We start from the raw sequence: 19,571 nt of genomic DNA, 5'->3' as shown, positions 1-19,571 counted from the left end.
GAGATGTGATGAAGGCATGGATCACTGTTTCAAAGTGCTGTAGTGTGAGGAAGGGTTTTACTTTTGCCAGCTGTCTAATATGAAAAAAGCTGGACTTCACCACAGCACTAATTTGCCGATCCAATTTAAAATCACTGTCCATCTTAAAACCCAAGCTTGAGACTGTTGGCTTAAAATAATCTGCCAAAGGACCCAAGTCAAATGGAGGGGGTTCACAAAGGCCACTGGGACCAAACACCATCACTTCTGTTTTTTTCTCGTTAAAGTTAAGGAAGTTCAAAGCCATCCAGGCTTTGATGTCTTCAAGACATGCCAGAAGTGGTGTTAGGGAGAAAGCGTTTTTCTTTTTCAGCGGCACATATATCTGACTGTCGTCAGCATAAAAGTGGAAAGAGATGCCATGCTTTCTCAGGATGGAGCCCAGTGGCAGTAAATACAACGAGAAGAGCAGGGGCCCTAAGACCGACCCCTGTGGAACCCCATACGGCAGTGGAGCAGAGCTGGACTCTGAAGTACCAAGGCTCACGCTCATGGTTCTGTCAACCAGATAGGATCTGATCCAGTCCAGCGCAGTACCACAGATACCCACTAGGTGGCTTAGCCGAGCCACTAGGGTGTTGTGGTCCACTGTATCAAAGGCAGCTGTTAGGTCCAACAGGACAAGAATGACATGATCACCAGAGTCATTTGTTAATAGAATATCATTAAAAACCCGTAGTAAGGCTGACTCGGTGCTGTGCAGGGTTTTGAAGCCTGACTGAAAAACCTCCAGGACATTGTGTTCATCCAGAAATGACTGTAGCTGGGCATGAACAACTTTCTCCAATAATTTTGAGATAAAAGGCAGCTTGGAGATGGGCCTAAAATTGGCCAGCACGCTGCAGTCAAGGCCAGGTTTTTTAAGTAGCGGCTGCACCACAGCATGTTTAAAACTTAGGGGAACGACACCAGAAGACAGGCTGCTGTTTATGATAGCCAGCACTGACTGCCCTATAGGCTTTGCTGTGTACCTTCATTCTGTTGCCCTACAACCCTTCCTGCTGTTAATGGGTGAGTGTGTGAGTGGTCCACATATGCCTCACATTGTGGGACATAAATCTGTTTATAGAGTCATGTTGTTGGGATTCACCTTCCTTATGGGGACAAAAAGCAAGTCCCCTTAACATAAATCATTAATTTTAGGGTGGAGACTAGGTTAAAAGTCAAGATATGTTTTTCGATTGTATTTTATGGGGGAAAAATTGGAATTTTGTTGAAAGTAAACAAAACTAAACTGTAATTGAAAAAATACTGATATTGTAATTGTGTAATTGAAAAACAGTACAGTAATAATAAACCATTTTTACAGTGACTTACTGGGATCCCACTGCCAGTAAGTAACTGCAAGATTTTTACAGTGTAGGGTTATGTTAAACCCACTGAGTGAAAGCTTTACAGATAAATGAAGGTTGATTACATTCAAGTGAGTTTATACAATGTGGATGAAGTGTATCACTGCCAGGTAAATCTCTTTATTTTACAGTATACAGACTTTTTAAATCTGGTGTCAGTGGCAACATTCCAACACTGACTGGATGAATGCCTATTGTGCATGCTCTGTACATAGAGCATGCATGCAAAGATGTTCATTCATATTCTCTTCTTTTGAACTTTCCATCCCATCCAGAAAATCATTCTTGACTGTGCTCATTCGGAAGGAAGGCGTGTTTTTGTGGAAGAAGATGGACCAAACCCATTTACATGCTTACTTTGAGGTTCTTACCCTGGCTGGTGTTTTCAGATCCAGTGGGAAATTGACAGAATCTGTGTGGGCTGCAGAGACTGGTGGACACATTTTTCAGTGCAACAATCTCTCTGGAAAACTTCTCTACATTATTTCCAGGAGTTGCCACTTTGATAATTGAGACACCAGACCAGTTCAGGCTATCTGCCGTCAGGTCAGTTTGGGACATTTAGGTTGATCGCCTTCCACTGCTTTACAACCCTGGGCCAAGTGTTACTTTTGATGAGCAGCTTATGCCATTTAGAGGCAGCTGTCCCTTCAAGCAGTATACAACATCTAAACCAAATTAAAGAACAAAGAACCATACGCTGGTCATGGTTGATATTTTTCAACATCTTGGATATCTTGGCATATAACACTTCTCATCTGGATTGTTTTGAACCCAGACTGGAACAGAGGAGCTGGGCAAGGCATTGATAAAACCTCAAATCCAGAGTGTAGAGTGTGTGTGGAGGATTCAGAAGGAGGATGCTGTTGCTGTTTCCCCATCCACTTGATCCATAGAACCACCAACTGCAGTACCTTGGTAAGTGTGAGTGATGTTATTGCATATGTGTAATTATGAATTCAGCATCTCGTTTTCAAGGGGGGCCTATAAGCACAGTACCAACATTATAAAACACATACACACATACACACACAAACAGCATTATATAACAAGCATATATTACAAATACATGTACATAGATACAGACAGCTTGCTTACTCTCTTCCACCCACACGCCAGCACTCAGCTGTTGTACAAGAAAAAATGGTTACAACGATCCAGAAAATAGATCAATTACATCAGAATCAAGAGTAATTGAGTTAGTATTTAGATTGTAAGTACACACAAATCCGAAGCATAAACAGGTAGTAAAGATACTCTGAACCAGCAGAAAGAGGTAATCTGTCTCATGAAAAGAGGAAGATTATATCAGTTGGATGGAGCATTGTATTGGAACGACCTGCTTCCAACTTCTTTGAAAATCCTGCATTATGCCTGAGTGAATATTAAGATCTACATGTCATCAAAAACTGTCTCAAATAGGAGGGTCAGAAATTCAAAACAATAGAAGATAAACTGAACCCAGTGACATTGCCATCTACATTTAGACTGCAACCATCTAACTGATTTATACATGAAACAATGGTGAGTTCTGTAGGGACGCCTCAAAACTTCTACATAGAGAATTATATACAACATCAAGGGGCCTAAAATAAGTGAAGATAAGTGTCAGAGCTATTTTAATAGATGATACCAGGATAATCAATAGTAGTATTAACTGAGAAATTATTCTTTTACTGACTTAAAACGTAATTAATGTAGGGCTTAAAGGAGAGTTTAGGGTCAATCCAAAATTTGGACAAAGTTAAAATCAAACTTTGGAATTATTATTGCAATTATGGATTTATGTAATAATATATAATATGTTTGCCTTCACACTCAGCTCTTTTTTCACCACAAAGGTCGAATACAACACCCGTATTTGGTTTTACTTTGTTACACTTATGTTGCCTAGTCCTCTGGGTCTTTTGGTTTTGCTTTTTTGCTTTTTTGTATTTTAAATTTTGAAGGAATTTCTTGAATTCTTAGTTAGCTTATGGTGTTGTATTTTGGGGACAGTTTCATTTAAACTGGATTCATAGTGAGAGGTGTTGTGTTTTCTGGGTTTTGGTTTGCTCTGTGTTGGCTTTGTTTGTTTCTACACTCCTCCTGTAGTATACACACTCATACACAGGTGCTTGTGCAGGTGCATGCATGCACACACACTCACGAACACACACACACACTTCTACTTTCATTTTATTTAAAAAAAAATGTTTTTAATATTATTATAATTTACTTTATTTTTATGGTAATTATTATTTTTCTATTTCATAGTTACCTGTTTTTAATCTAACTTGTGAATTCGGGTAGAGGCCCTGTATAAGCCCTTTGGCTTTATCTTTTGCTTTTTGTCTTATTATTGTGCAAAATAAAAAAACTTCAAACATCAAACTTCAAACTACTCATGTGCTCCTCTTCACACCTACCCTGTATCTTCCTCATTAGCCCTGCCCTACTCTCAATGTCTTCCCCAGCCTACCAGCACCCAGCCTGCTCTATGTTATGCTACCTGTTCTTTGTTGTCTCATTAGTTCAGTTTGTATTTAAGTCCAGTTTTCAGTTCAGTCTTAGTTGAATGATCTGATCTGCCAGTCTGTTTTGTTCAGCTGTGTTTTGGTTTTGCACAGCTCAGTCAGCTTTTAGTTTTTGCTTGCGCATCGCAGAACAAAGACTTTTCTCTTTAGCGCTGCTTTTGCTTTTGATCTCTGCATTTGGGTCCACCTGCTCCACTACTGTGACACAGGCTTCATCCCATTAATTGAAAAGGCTGATAAGATGTGAGCTGATCTAGGATTAATGCTTTCATTCTAATAGTTTTAAATGAAGCATGTTAATCAATTATGTTAGTAACTTCAGAATACAAGAAGTTACATGCATCATCAACACAAGGAATTAACTGAAATCTATACTAGTAATAGCAATTAAGGATTGAATAATACAATCTTTTAATTAATAGTCCTGCATTGTTTTAATTTAATCTTCCGGACACGAAATATAACAGACTGATCAATTTAAAGCATCTGGCATAACACCAGATTTAATTATGCTTTCAGTATTAGTTACAAGTATCCAATCCAACACAGATAAAGACCAATAATCCACTCAACTAGATTAATTAATTAACCAAGTGAGGTTTGCACCACCAAATCAACTGCTATCATTGGAGGAAGAGCAATCAAGCCAGTCACTATTGAAGTCACCTGAGATTATAATTTAATTATGCCTTTCAAGAGAATTAATAGTTGACCAAATATACTTTGCAGAGTCAGTTGGAGCAGAGGGATGCCTATAAATGTCGGAACAGTTAAATGTGTGTTATCATAAAGAATAAAAGAAAAAAAGAAATTCAAAATGAACTGGCTCTACATTAGAAACAGCAATATATGTGGCCACCTCACCTCTGCTAGATGTCTTATTAACTCGATACAGAACAAAATTATTAGTTTTGTCATCAGTGACTTCACTATGTAGCCATATGTCTTTCTCAGCATACAAGGATACAGGAGAGAGTATTTGATATCAGTGGCATGGAGTTTTGACAGCATCAAATTACCAAGATTTCTTGATGAAGCACTTACGTGGGGATAAATATGGACTTGCAATATCCTCACTTTGTCCTGGAAATATAAGAAGATGACCAAGATGGGTCTAGGAGCAGATCTAATGCTGGAGCTGTATACAGTAGGTGGGAGAGAAGGTAAACTCTTTCAATGACAAGCACAAAGGGAAAGTCTACCTTGCCAAGACAGTGTGGGATCAGCTTGTTTAAAACACATCATCTTCCTTCACTTTGGTCAGGAATGAAATGAAGGTTGGATGACTGACTTTTTCTCTCAGTGTCATCAAATTTATCCTTCGGGCATTTTTGTTTTCAAGTGTTTGCACATGTTATCAGTTATCAAGCCATCAGTGTTATCTGTATTAAAGCTCTCTCTGTGTTGGAGCTCTTAGACTTGCTCACACAGTGAACATCAAGATCCCTGAATGCTGATGAGACCAGTTTGGATGGTCTCTATTTGAGTCAAAATGACACATCATTTCAACTTTATTCCGTTGAATGGCATCCCAGATTGTTTTTAGTGAAACTTTAGCCTGATCCATAATGAGGAGGAGTTATTTTTTGCAAAGGGAAAATACTCAGCAGAAAAGATCAAGCGGCAGGAGAATAATGAAACTTTTATACTTCGAAGTAGATTTAAATCAGTCGATGAAAGCAGTTAGAACATGCCCAAATAGGGAAGCAAACTGAGGCCTGCCAGAGATGCTATCACAGCCATATTTTATCCTTGTGTGTGTGTGTGTGTGTGTGTGTGTGTGTGTGTGTGTGTGTGTGTGTGTGTGTGTGTGTGTGTGTGTGTGTGTGTGTGTGTGAGAGAGAGAGAGAGAGAGAGAGAGAGAGAGAGAGAGAGAGAGAGAGAGAGAGAGAGAGAGAGAGAGAGAGAGAGAGAGAGAGTGTGTTTGTGTACAACACACACACAGTAAAACTCATGTATTGTGTAGAGTGGCATGAATATGTTCCATGGGGTTCATTTATCATTTCCATAAAATACTCTTCTTTTTTTTTCCTTTCCACTTTGTTCAGTTCAAAGCAATGAACATCAATAGTATTAACCTTGTTTCATTTATATTTGTTCAAGATAAACACAACAAGACAAACAGTTATTCCACCCATGTTTTGATTATGATGAACAAAAAAACATCAGCATTTTTTTATCAATAAATATGATCTAGCAGAAGTAAATGGCAAATATTAACCGTGTATATTGCTTGTTTTTGAGATAAACTCAACACCCGTAACATATTTATACATAATTATTGTGTCTGTATTATTTGAATAATGGTCTACCAGAACCAAAAACATTGGATGAGTAACAAAAACGTTAAAACCAGACAAAGGTTAAGGTATATTCTAAGATCTCTCTGGTGTGTCAGTCTATCACACCAGCATTGCTGTACACTCAGAACAGAATGTTTACAACTCGAGGAGGATCCGAAAAACAATCGATCACACTAATATGCATCATATTCTTGTCTTTCATGATGTCTTGCTCAGTGGTTTTTCTTGTGTAAACTAATCAGAGTAGCAATGGTGCAAGTCAGAGTCGCATTTTTGACATTTGTAGCCTTGTGGTGTAAAATAATTCAGGGTGGGCAATTCCTCTTCATTTCCTTCATTTCCATCCTCCTCTAGCTTTGTTCTGGTGCTATTATTCATTTGAAGCCTTCAACCACAATACATTTTGATATGTTACTTTATGAGATCTTTTCACAGTGAACATGGATGGAAGAAACACAAATGAAAGCTCAACATTTTAAGCAGTTTTGTTCTAAAGATGAAATCATGGTACATTTACATAAATGGTGGTGACAGCCTGTTATAAAAGGTAACAATATGGCTGTCGATGCCTTTTCTCACGAGCATTGCTAGGAAATACAGGCCAATATAACATTTTACTGATTTATTTTTCCATACACAGCAACACAGGGTAGACTTGAGTGTATATTTGTAGCTTATTTGACATTCACGTCACATTCACTTACAGAGACCTTGTGAGGTGGCCTTGCTTTTGTAATCTAGACTGTATATCTCCTTTAATAGGAAATGAGTAATAACTACACCTTAGACTTCATTATGCATATTTTTAGAATAAGTGGACGTCCTCCTTATTCTACCTCATGTAAACTGCATAAGTAGGATCACAGAGTAATTTCCTTTTTTTCAGCTGTGAGGACTTTGCTGTCCCTGAATCAAACTGATCCTAAAATGGATTTTGGCTGAATGAGCAGCAGTGCTTTCTACTCAGCTTGAAGAGGTCTTGTGGTGAGATCGAGGAATCTTGAGAGAGGAGCTGCTGGTATATGTGTATCTGCATGAGGTGATGGAGTTGGCCTGAGGGTATGATATATTTTTGGGTTAAACTGGAGTTACTGTTTCTAGAATCTAGAGTCAACTTTCTTTTCCCACGTGTCCAGAGCAATAACTTCTTCTAAGCTTGCATGTGCGTGTCCAGTTGTGTGTCTGTGCAACCTCAATCTCCTGCGTGTCAGTGATTTTTGTGCCCTGTCATGCATGCAAACCACAACAATTACAAGAGTGATAGAAGTTAATGAACATTATTGTGCTCCTCTGAAGGACTCCCAGGCGTAGATCTGTTAAGCATTAAGAGCAATCAAAGCTTTTGTTTAGTTTTGTTTACTGTATGCCATCCAGTGATAATGGATGTGCAGTGAAATGTAGCATGCTCGTGATTCTCCAACACAGCATGCACCCATCAAAATTACAGTACCCTGCTTTTAGGCAATATTCAGTTTGACGACTGGAGAGTGAAGCGTGGGGCAGCTGGCCATTTTTTCTCATAACAAAATGTTTTAAAATGCATGTGTTAGAATTGAATGAGTTTTTCACAGAGAGATTATCATTGTTCCTGTTGTAAGTGCAAGTAGCCCCCTTTTACATAACTTTTTTGGTCACAAGTAAGGTAAAGGATTACAACTTAAATTCAGTAACTATATCAGTGAGTGATAACAGAAAAAAACTCTGTTCCCTCAACCATTTGGGGAATGTCTGGCTTGCTGTCCTGTTTGTTCAGTAGAAAAATTGGTATAGGACCTATTATTATGGATCCTACTGCTTTTTTGGAAAGACCCACTTTCATCTGCTTTTGAGCACCTATGATAGGCTTACCCTGATATTCTTACCCTAACCCTAACCAATCTCTCTTATGCATCAACCCAAGCAATGAAGGCATCATATACTAGCCAATCAGAAGCAGGAGGGCGATTTATAGTAGTGTGTCCAGGACATGTTTTTTAGCTTATCCACAAAGGCTGGAGGTATGGAGAGGCAGTTAGTTTCTACCAAAAGCATAAAAATGGGACTCTTAGTAAAGTTTCTCCCTCCTATTAATGTTTTTAAAGGTGGCAAACCCCTCAAACACCACATTTAGCAAGTAGGCTTATACATAAGTAATCAGTGTACTTCAGTGAATTAGCAGTAAAGGTAATGCAATTACTTTTTGGATGACTAATATGTACTGAGTATTTGACTACATTTTTCAAGTAACTTGTACAACACTAATAACTAGGTGTGTGAAAGAAAAAAACAGTTCACTATATTGGTTCTGTTAAGTGAATACTGCCTCCAAACATGTTACTAGACTAGGCTAATTGGAGAATCTACTGTGCTGAATGTGTAAGACGGGATAAAGCAATTATCTCTAGAAATTTGTTCAGAGAACACATTTCCCTCCTTTCTCCCTCCCACATTCACCCAAAAATGTTTTTCTCAAATTTCCTAATAGGCAAAGTCAAGATGAAAGTCAGTGTAATGACTATAAAACTAATTAATTACTACTGATTAATTAATTAATGTATGAAAGAATAATTTATGGTCAATTAAAGAGCTCATATGATGTGACTGATAACCTGTTAATAAAACATAAGTGACTAAATTCAACAGGAACACACTGCTTAATTTACTGGCTGGTTAAAAAAAAAATACTGGGTGTGTTCATATTTTTGGACCTAATCAGACAAAATTACCAGACCAAAAACAAATTACCATATATTCCAGCTGTTATTTGGTTGGATAATTTCAAATAGAGATACCTTGTTTCATGTTTTCCTTGCTGACATTTAACGATCACACAGCGAGAAATCCATTATAAAGGAAGCAGATTTATCCAATTCTCCCTCCATAATACATTGCAGCTGTAAAAGGTTGTGTTAAGGGGCATAACATGCTTTATCTCAGCTGGATAATGTCGCTCCCCTGTTTGGGCAAGTTTGCTTAGATGCCGAAGGTCATTCTGAGAAATATAGGAAGTCAATAACTGAAGCAGAAGTAGACAAGAGATAAAGTGGATAAAGCATAAACATATATTACACCACCTTATCACAAGCAACTCTGGAATACTCTAGGCATTCCTGATTTATTATATTTACCCCTAGAAGACAAGCATAGACTTTTTCATTTACTGTAAAGCCTTGGTGGAAGCTGTGCTGTTGAATCGGCCCAATGCAAATCACCCTGGCACTGTTAGTGCTGTCCTCCACCCACTGAGAATGACATGATTATATCAGATCCAGCTTTTAATCATGAAATGAAAACACTATTAAGCTGGCTTGCACTGCTTGCCTGGTTAATTAGGTGGTTCATGTTTAGTGGCTTACATTCCCTGTACAGTTAAATCCATGGACAAAAGCACCACATACGTCTTGTGATGGCATTTTCATAGATAATACAATTTATCATTTAAAACTGTAAAAAGGAGGCAGGAGGTGGTAGGTGTCAGGAGTGCTAGCAGAGGAGGAGGTGTGGATATATTAAATTATGTATGTTTGTGTGCATGTGTGCATGGGTGTGTGTGTGCGTGTGTGAGTGAGTGAATGAGAGAGAGAGAGAGAGAGGGAGAGAGAGAGATAGATAGATGGCATAAATAGATGGCATAAATACATGGATATTATTACAACCTGTCTACCTTGACATCTACATTTATTATCCCATACATAATCCAGTATATGTTAATGCTGTGGCACTCAAACCTTCTTGTAATGCATATATTTTAATTTGAGTCATGTCTGTTTTGACAGTATTACACGGAATAGTAGCCTCACACATATTACAGCTGGACTTTCACCCCACTTGTGTCCTACCGCTGCGCCACCAGGGACTCATCAGCAGCGATGTAGCAAAATTGCTTCCCAGCTGCCTGCCTGCCTATTCCTGGGTGTACCAGTCCGCAAAATCACTGCTAAGCACTGCTGAGTCTACCAGCAAACATGTATTATTGATTTACGTTGAAAACTTAGCAGGAAAAAGTTTAGGTCTGTACTACTCATGGTAACAAAACTCCCAATTTAAGGGGTTAAATGCCCTTTAGGGCAGCTGCTGGCAACTGTTCATAAAAGTTAATGGCTTTCTTCTTTTATTTTATTTGCAACACTTTATTTCAAACTCAACATATGTGGCAATTATAATCAGCATAATTAATAAATGGCTTATAACACATGGTAACAGATCATAATATAGTTGTAAGAAAATCTAAGGACACTTTAAAAGTAAAAGAAGAGAAGGCTTCATAGTCCACTATAACATCAGTATTCATATATAATGATATATTGTTACACACTTTAACAATTCTCAGTCCCTGCAGACAACCACTGCGGCAACTGAGCTAATTCACAGTGACGCTTCTACAGGTTGTGTCTGTAAAGGAGTCCGATCAACCTCTGCGTTACAATGGCATGTTACAACATCTTAAGCTCCATCACTATTATCCCACAGATATTGTTTTGGATGTGGATGCTGCGACAAGAATACTGGCAGAAAGAGTTGGCTACTACATCTGTTTTAGCTTTAGTATGGACTGGACAGACTGCTAATAAGTAATTAGCTGCTCATTATTGTCTGGACAGGACTAAAGCCAAAAACAACAGAATTATCCATGCAAGGCACTGCAGGTGTTGCCTGTCCAGGGACTGCAGGAGAATGTGTATAGTAGGCAACCATGTAAAACCAATTTATTTACTCCCTTGTTCATGTATTGTATTCCTGGTTGTCCTCCTACTTTTTTCATAAAAGGAAAATTGTAGCATGTGTAGTGTTGTATGACCACCACTTTCTAAAATCCAATATAATACTCACACAAAAATACTAAAAGAGAATATTTGCTGACTCAGATATTGAGAAAACCACCTCCTTATTTGCTGTCAATGGCTATGCTGCAGACTCTACTTAGTCTATTGAAATAGCACAAAATCTTTCTGTTGTCAAGTAAATATTAGTTATTCATTATTGGATTTCTTAGAAAACCTAGGGGCTAAATCAATTGCATGATAGTGAAATGCTGATTCAGGTATAGATTATCATACTTTTAAGGCCAGACAAAAAAAGAGAACATTGCTATACTCAGTTTTTAATGTTGAAGCTACCTCTAGTGGTAGAAAGAAAGAATGCATGTGGTGATGTAGTAGTGATGAAATACAAATTCATTAATATTGAAACTATATTAGATCCCAGAAGGGATATATAAATATGTTTCCAGGTATCTCTTAAATAAATAATACATGTTTAAAACTGAAGAGAAGTCTGAAGAGCAGCACATGAGTTCAGGGTTGTTTTACCTGTTAAATGCCTGTGTTTGAGACTCTGTGAGGGCAAGTCTTCACCCTGCCCACAGAGTCAGAAATCTGATGTGTTTCCATACATATTCAGCTGTATATGAACACTACATAACCTTCTCTACATTTGGTCCATTTTTTTCGACTAGTCTTATATTTATATATACAGGATATACAAACTGAAGGGCTGACTTTGAACAGGTGGTTGACAGCAAGGTTATTGCATGCCAGTTAGTGAGCAAACATCCTGCCACACCCTGATAACTGTGAGCATCCATCTGCCTTCAGGATTCTTCTAAGATATGACTTGAGAAATGAATAAAATTTACAGCATTCATTGAGAGATTGAGATTGTGGCGTTGGTACTTCGAAACCAAAGTAAGTGGTAATTTAACTTACTAATCAAAATTGTATGTTAGTAGTATATTAGGTAATTTACATTCACAGCATATCTTTTAAAGAAACAACATTTTAATCTCATGACCACTGGTATAATGATGGAAAACATTCTTTATATTCTACTGTGCGCCAACAAACTGAAAGGTACTTCAAAACCCACAAGTATTCACTGCATTGTATGAAAACCAGCACTTCTGATTAGTGACAGAAGCTTTTCGTTTTGTGTGTCACTCACGTAAAAAAAAAGGCTGGCTTATAGGCCTCTGAGAGATCTGTTATTTATTTCTCTGCAGGTTCTTTGTCTGAGGTGGCAGATGTAGTGATCCTCCCACTTCCCCAAGCATAGAGCCCCTTTCACCTTTGTGAAGAGACAAGAGAAGACTGTTTTACAGACACAGAGACACTGCAGCAAGCAGGTGAGACACTATCAGAGAAACTGTTACATTTACAGCTTTTCACTTCAAAACTGGTGCATCAGATTCAAATGTCTTGTGGGTTTTTTTTCTCTGTATTTTATTGGGTGCAGCACCCTGTTGTGACAAAGGGCCTGTTGGACCTGTAGGGAAGTTGGCGTATAGTGCATAATGGGAATTTCAATGCAGGTGGGCTTTTAAAAGAATGTAATGACTTTGAATTGGGCAAGAAAAACTATTTGACTACTTGAGCAATTTATTTCTTAACTACACTGAAGATCAGGTTGAGGTCTCCATTTGTCATAAGTCAGAACATGCAGGCAGCCATGGTGTGAAGCTGCACTGTGAAAAGTGCTATAGGCTTGAAGTTTGCAGTTAAGGCTCAGGCAACAGTAGAGTAGTAAGACCGTTATCTTGAATGTTTACAATAAACCACATAAATAGGGGCTGGCAGGGATCCTGCAGCTTAGTTTGGCACTGGTACGTGTGTTAATGAATATAGTTCAGTAAATATCCTTGACCTTGTTGAAAAGAGCACACTGGGGTTTCTGATTTAGTTTCATGTTTAATCCATTTGTCAGGACAATGCTTTGCAAAAGAAAATTTGAAAATGAGTCCAGAGTTGCTGGAAAATGTATTTCATAGGTTATCTCTGGCCTGATGTCAAAAGGCACCTCACACCAAAGCCTGCTAGTGCTTTATTAATGCAAGAATAAAGCCCCAGGCCTTTTTCACAGTACTTTTACATTTTTCATAGCAAGAAAAAGCTAAGGTATTACTAAAAAAAAAAAGGTTAAAAAATAAGATACAATGTGCTCTGCTCGCAATAATACTGATAGCTGCTAGATCCTTGAAGTAGTTAACAATGAAAAAGAGAGACTATAGGACAATGCTCTATATTTGCTACATAACTTTTTAATTGCCATCTGGATATTATCAGGCAAGATGCCCTTCCTCAGCATGAGTACTCACAATTGCACAATCAATAGACACAGGTAAGGTAAATTATAGATGCCTGTACCATTAACAACAAACAAACAAACAACTCATACAATTGAAAACAGATCTGTTCTATCCTACTGTCCTAGACATGACAGAGCCAGCATAAATAGTAGCTGGGCCCTAGGACAATTCTAACATCCATGTACCTTACTATCATATAATTTAATATCCAGCCTACTTGCAGTAATGTCCAGTGTATTAACATCACTGACCTGTGTATAACTGGCAAATAGTATATTATAGATATTTCTATCTATTCTAGTTTATTGATTTTACTCTATTTGTATTGCTATATTTGATTGGTTTAAATTTAGCTTTTAATTTGATCTATCTATCTATCTATCTATCTATGCAATTCAGCCATTAGTCTTCTGAAGAGAAAAAAAACACATACTGAGTGTGTGTGTGTGTGTGTGTGTGTGTGTGTGTGTGTGTGTGTGCGTGCGTTTCTGAACTTTCCAGGTTTTGGCATAAATTGAGCCTATCAGTTCACGTATGACCCGTTTTTATGGTCAATTTTGGTCTAAATGAAGGAAGCCTGTAGCGCCACCCTAAATATTCCCATTGCATACAACCCACATCCAGTAAACAGACACGGGTTGACTACACACGGTGCACCTCACCTGTTGAACTACATGAGGGGGAAATGTGTGAACAGCTTGGTTCCAGTTGTTATTGCTGTGTGTGTCTAGCCTCGACTTTACCGCAGATGGTTTGAGTAGACCTGGCTCTTTGTTTGCCTTTTGTCGGGGGCGCGCCTGCGTGCTCGCGCTCGTTATTGTACAGGTGTGTTCGGCTCAACCAACGCTGCAGGTAGAGGTCGAAACGTTTAACGTGAATAACGAAAGTAACAGAAATAAGGAGGATGTAAGCCTACTTAATATTATTTGAAGTTGTAATTAATTGAGTGGTGAGACGGCAGTACGATATGTAAGTAGGATTTAACAACAACAGGTGTTTGGAGTTCAATTTAATGTCGCGGACTAAAAGAAAATGGCTAATACATCCAGCTAGTGTTGCAGCTGGCAGCAGCGGCGTATTTAAAGTCATCCTTTAAATAGTTGATATGAATATTACTGCTGTTAAAACGTTCATATGACTGTTTATCCGGAGCAAGGCTTGGACTTTTAAGTAAGTATGCATTCAAGTAGCTTAATGAACTCCCTGTTTTTTACCTGCAGCAGTAGCAGCAGGAGGATGACATGAGTGATGCAGGAGAGAGCAAAGTCAACATGGAGGAATTTTTCAAAACGGTAATTTTCTCACAGCTTGTCTCTGTTTTAGTGTTTTATTTCCAGTAGTCTAAGTGTGTGTGTGTGTATGTGTGTGTGTGTGTGTGTGTGTGTGTGTGTGTGTGGTCCAGGTATTCCCCATCTTGTCGGGACTCCCTTATGGGGAAAGCAACTCCTCTTAATGTAAATCATTAATTTTAGGGCACAGACCTGGTTTAAAGTTCAGTTAAGTTTTACACTAATGAGAAGGTTAAGATAAAACTCCCGGAAATGAATGGAAGTCATTGTAATGTTGCCTGAGGTGATGGAAACAAGACTTGTATGTGTTTGTGTGTGTGCGTGGGTAGGTGGGGGAGGTGAGAAGCCTCATTGAAAAACTTTCATGTCAAGTAGAGGAGGTGGAAAGAAGACATGGTGCCATACTCTCTGCTTCAAACCAAGACAAGAGTAAGTACATAGTCTTCATGTGGTTAACAAGTGCAGATTGTATTGAAAGCCCTCCCCAGACCTCAACACATTTTCAAATGCCAAAAAGTAGAAACTTGATGCCTTCACTGTTGTGCTGATGCTGATCTCCTTTTAGTAAACACATGTAAAGACAAACAGAGCATTAAAAACAGCCTTTGACAAACACACCTGCACCGGATTATACAGGGTTAACAGGTATTCTATATGTTGATTGACTAGATGTTATGCAGAACAATGTAAAACACTTGTGAACATTTAGATATCTACAGAATTTGCATACATATGCTCATATTTTATAATATGCTGACATCATTCCCTCTATGAAGTCATCTTGGTGTGTTGTTGTTAGGATACAAAGATGAGCTGAAACTGCTGAACAAGGAGGCAAAGAAGAATGCCAGCTTGGTTCAAGCTAAGTTAAAAGGTGGGTGGAGAAGGGATTTTTGTTTTTTGGGGGGGATTTTTGCTCATTTTTTGCACAATATGCCACTGTAATATACCCGTTTGCCTGGAATTAGTGCAGAGACATGACTGTGTACCATCATTGTTTGAGACCATGAGGAGAAACTGTATAGTTGTACATTGCACTTCCTCAAATTCTGGAGCAGCATAGGTCACGACACAGAATTTGACTTGCAAATGGAGAAGTAAGGCTTCTCCACTCATTTGCTGATTATCAGTAAACACACTGTGTCAGACTAGCACAAACATTCACCCTATCATGTGAACTTTCTATGACAGACTTTATTTTACTGATGTGTTTTCCATAAGATTGTGAAGGATGTCTTTGGGTTTTAATTGAGTTTTTGACCCAGTGTTTGTATTTGTATTAGATGTGTCTTGTGTGTTATTTCAGAAATGCAGGTTAACTCGCCTGTAGACGACAACTGCATAGGTACCTCAGTGATCCAGCGTATTCAGAGGAACCAGGTCTGCCAGTACTTTTTAAATCTTGTCATGGGTCATGTATGCATATAGATGATCAAATCTCAATTTGTTTTCTCTGGAAAACATTAAAGTTATTTTAAAGAGGCTTCAAGCTTTACACACTTGACAGAATCACTACTGACAATGGTCTGTGTACAGAGGCCTGATGTTTAAATAATCACTTTTCAATTAATAGCTCAATAATCTGTTTTCATATTCTACCTTTCACCAGCACTCACACCTGACTAGGTGGTTTGCTGAAGTCATGAGGGGCTACCATAAGTCACAAATCTCCTTCAGAGACAAATGCAAAGCGCAAATTCAGAGACAACTGGAGATTGGTGAGTAATGCCAAAAACAATCACAACCAAAACATAAACATGTGTCCATCCTCCTACCTTGTAGTCCCCATGCAAAATCTTTAAAAGTTTCCTGCTTTTATTAGTACAAGTGTCTTAATCCTCTAGATTTAAAAGTGTGCACATTGATTAAAACCAATTCTCATTCATATTCATGAGAGAAAAATCCACACTTCTTACTGCACATCCATGTTTGCTTTGAAAATCCATACTTCCTGCTGGTGTGTTGTGTACACTCAAGGTTAATGTTAATACACATACAGACAATATATGTACAAAAGTTAAAGTTAAAAGTTAGAATAAAATAATTTGGTAATTAAATAGAACAAATTATATGACAGTTGTACAAAAGAGGAAATTAAAAAGGAACAAGGAATTTACATGCATGTAGTATTATATACCTACATTTTTTTTAAATATGTGCAAAATAAAAAGTAATATGCAAGTTATAGTGCAAAAAAAGAAAATCTTAAAGTAGCATTTGGATTGCAGTTATGTCTTACAGTATATAGAACACATGCGGAGGATGCAGTGGAGCAGCAGATATTTTTATATTGATTGCAGCAGGGTGAACATGATGTGGCTGCAGTGGCCAATGTTTTTTAGAGTCCTTTGGGCTCTATGCAGACACCTCAACATCAACAACAAACAGCATTCGGATATAGGTGTCGTTATTTCAAGATTTGTGAGGGCTGAGTGCATCAGATGTGCTACAGTTTTTCAGAGTACAGCATGTGAATGGGATGAGTGCCACTGGGTGGTGGTCATTTAGATTGCAGACTTTTTAGATACAGGGGTGATGGTGGCTGTCTTGAAGCAGGTGGAAATACTCTCCTGACAGTGATCTGTTAATAATGTAATATCAGCTAACTGGTAGATACATGTTGTCATCAGGCCATGCAGCTTCACTCACATTTTATTCAGTTTTTACTTTATTTGAATTTTTTAAAAAGGTAGCATTTTACCATATTCCCATCACACAGGTTATGGTCTGGCTCTGCAGTATACTTAAATTGATTGGGGCTGAGAGAAAGTGACACAGCAGTTAAGTAGAAATGTAAAATTACACCATCCAGAGGTGAACAGGCATTAATGTATGTTAATTAATGCTGTCTCTGCCTTGGCTGCACACTCCACAGCCAACACAGTTTGTTCATTTACAAAGACACTTAACAAAGCAGTTCGTTGACTGATTCATTGATGGGTATTTCACTGCCACAGTAAATCTTTTTTCATTCTGTGATTTTTAAGGATGTAAACTTCTGAGATGTGTTTGAGATAACAGTTAAACAAACCTGTACCTAACCTGTATAATCATTTGAAAATCAATCTGGTTTGTCTCTTGTTCAGTGGATAAAGTGACCACAGATGACGAATTAGAGGAGATGCTGGACTGTGACAGTATTGCCATCTTCATATCTGGTGTAAGACAGAATTTATTTCAGTTTTGAGAGATGAATAAAGTGAATAATACTTACTATAGTTTTGTTTTTGTTTTGTACCACTCAAGCATGTAGTGTGAAGCTATTCTGACAATGATATAAGAATTTAAAAAATTCACAGATCAAAACTGATGCTCAAACTTCAAGTCGGGCTTTGAGTGAGATTGAGTGTCGTCATCAGGACATCATCTGCCTCGAGGCCAGTATCAAAGAGCTGCATGAGATTTTTGTTGCCACCGCCATGCTGTTGGAGAATCAGGTAAGGTGGCTGCCTCATTTCAAAATTGTTTATGGTGACACATGTAAAGGAATATGCTGACGTGACTGGTGTCAATCATGTGTTTCTTCTGCCAGGGGGAGTTGATCAACAACATAGAAAAGAACGTGACGAGTGCAACAGAGTTTGTAGACATGTCCAAAGCAGAAACTAACAAAGCAGTCGCGTACAAGAAAAACCCACACAAGATAGCATCTCTCCCAAGCTTCTTCAAACCCTTCAAGAGGCGAACAGCTGCTAAAACTGGTAGTGATCAAAACACCTCAGACTTAAACCATGACTGAGCTCCTGAAGCTGTTTGAACGTTGACTGCACCAAACGTCGTGATCAACATCAAAGCCAGAGGGAAAAATACTTTTCATCTGATTTATGGTGCAGTGTCTTTCTGCCCCCTCAGATGCTGTCTCTCTAAAAGTATAATGAGGAATGTTATTTTAACTTCAATTTTGAATGCAAATCTTGCCAAGGACACAATCATACAAACATGAATCATAATTTTAACTTTATTAGTCAGATGTTTACAGACTCTAAATGCTGAGAGGTTAGGTTTCATTGCATAGCAGTAATTAAATTGTTTAAAATAAACCAAACAATTGTTTGTCACAGTTTGTCTGTGTTCCCTTTGGCAGCCAGTAGGTGGCATAAAAACATTAGAACTGTGAACCAGGGTCAGTTAACATCCCTCATCTCTGCAATCCTGTTTGTGTTTCCGGTGCTGTGTTGTCTCTGATATGTGTGTCTGTGTTTTATTAATGCAATGATGTGATATGGTAAAACTGTGACTGTAAACTGTAGAACATGTTCATCCTAAAATAAACCTACAGTACCTTTTTTTTAAAATATTCACTTCTATTTGTTTCTATGTTCCATTATTTTATGCCATTATTTTATACTGACCAACAGAAAAAAGACCCTTTTAATACATTGCTCAGGGATTGTAAGTGAACAGGCTTTTTCAAGCCCAGCCATAAAAATTCTCAATTGTATTGGCAGAAGTCTTTCATTCTTTCCCTGTAGGATTTCCCTGTGTATTTTATTGCAGTCATTTTACCTTCTACCCTTTACACCACAAGCCCACCATGGCCTGCTGCAGAGTTGCATCCCTGCAGCATGATGCTGCCACCACCATGCTTCATGGTGGGGATAGTGTTGATAACTGTAGCATTTGATCAGATGGCTCTTGAATTTTTGAGCCTTTCCAGAGATTGCCTTTTGAAACTGTTGTAAAAATGGCATGAGTTTGAGTGTTTTCCTCTTCTCTGCCTCTCTCCCATAAAGCTGCAATGCTTTTGTATCATCTTCACTGAGCAGCTCTGACTCACCAAATGTTGGGCCTTTTAAATGAAAGTGTACGTATTCTACGCTCAATTGAAACCCCTCTATTTCACATTGGAGATCAACACCAATTTGTTATAAGTAATGCGTCCTATTAAAGGGTGTGTATGCTTATGCAAACTAATATTTTGTATTTTTGTTATTAATTTTGATCACTTTGTAAAAATATGTTGCATTTTATACATTTGATAAGTTTTTCAAGGGAGTATGTGGATAGTGATA

The 19,571-nt window shown here is 38.1% G+C and overlaps 1 protein-coding gene across 1 annotated transcript; it reads left to right on the top strand.

Moving 5' to 3' along the window:
* The first annotated feature begins 413 nt into the window (after nucleotides 1–413).
* On the top strand, nucleotides 414–18,298 carry LOC128379815 (syntaxin-2-like). The gene is made up of 8 exons (XM_053339458.1): nucleotides 414–512; nucleotides 14,889–14,988; nucleotides 15,359–15,433; nucleotides 15,866–15,939; nucleotides 16,169–16,277; nucleotides 17,646–17,719; nucleotides 17,859–17,996; nucleotides 18,092–18,298. The coding sequence occupies exons 1-8, from the start codon at nucleotides 414–416 to the stop codon at nucleotides 18,296–18,298; spliced, it is 876 nt and encodes a 291-aa protein (XP_053195433.1).
* Nucleotides 18,299–19,571: the final 1,273 nt, after the last annotated feature.

Source organism: Scomber japonicus, chromosome 19, assembly GCF_027409825.1.
Source record: "Scomber japonicus isolate fScoJap1 chromosome 19, fScoJap1.pri, whole genome shotgun sequence".
Lineage (NCBI taxonomy): Eukaryota > Metazoa > Chordata > Actinopteri > Scombriformes > Scombridae > Scomber > Scomber japonicus.
Note: the sequence above shows the minus strand (reverse complement) of the source record. Positions and strands in the feature narration are given on the sequence as shown.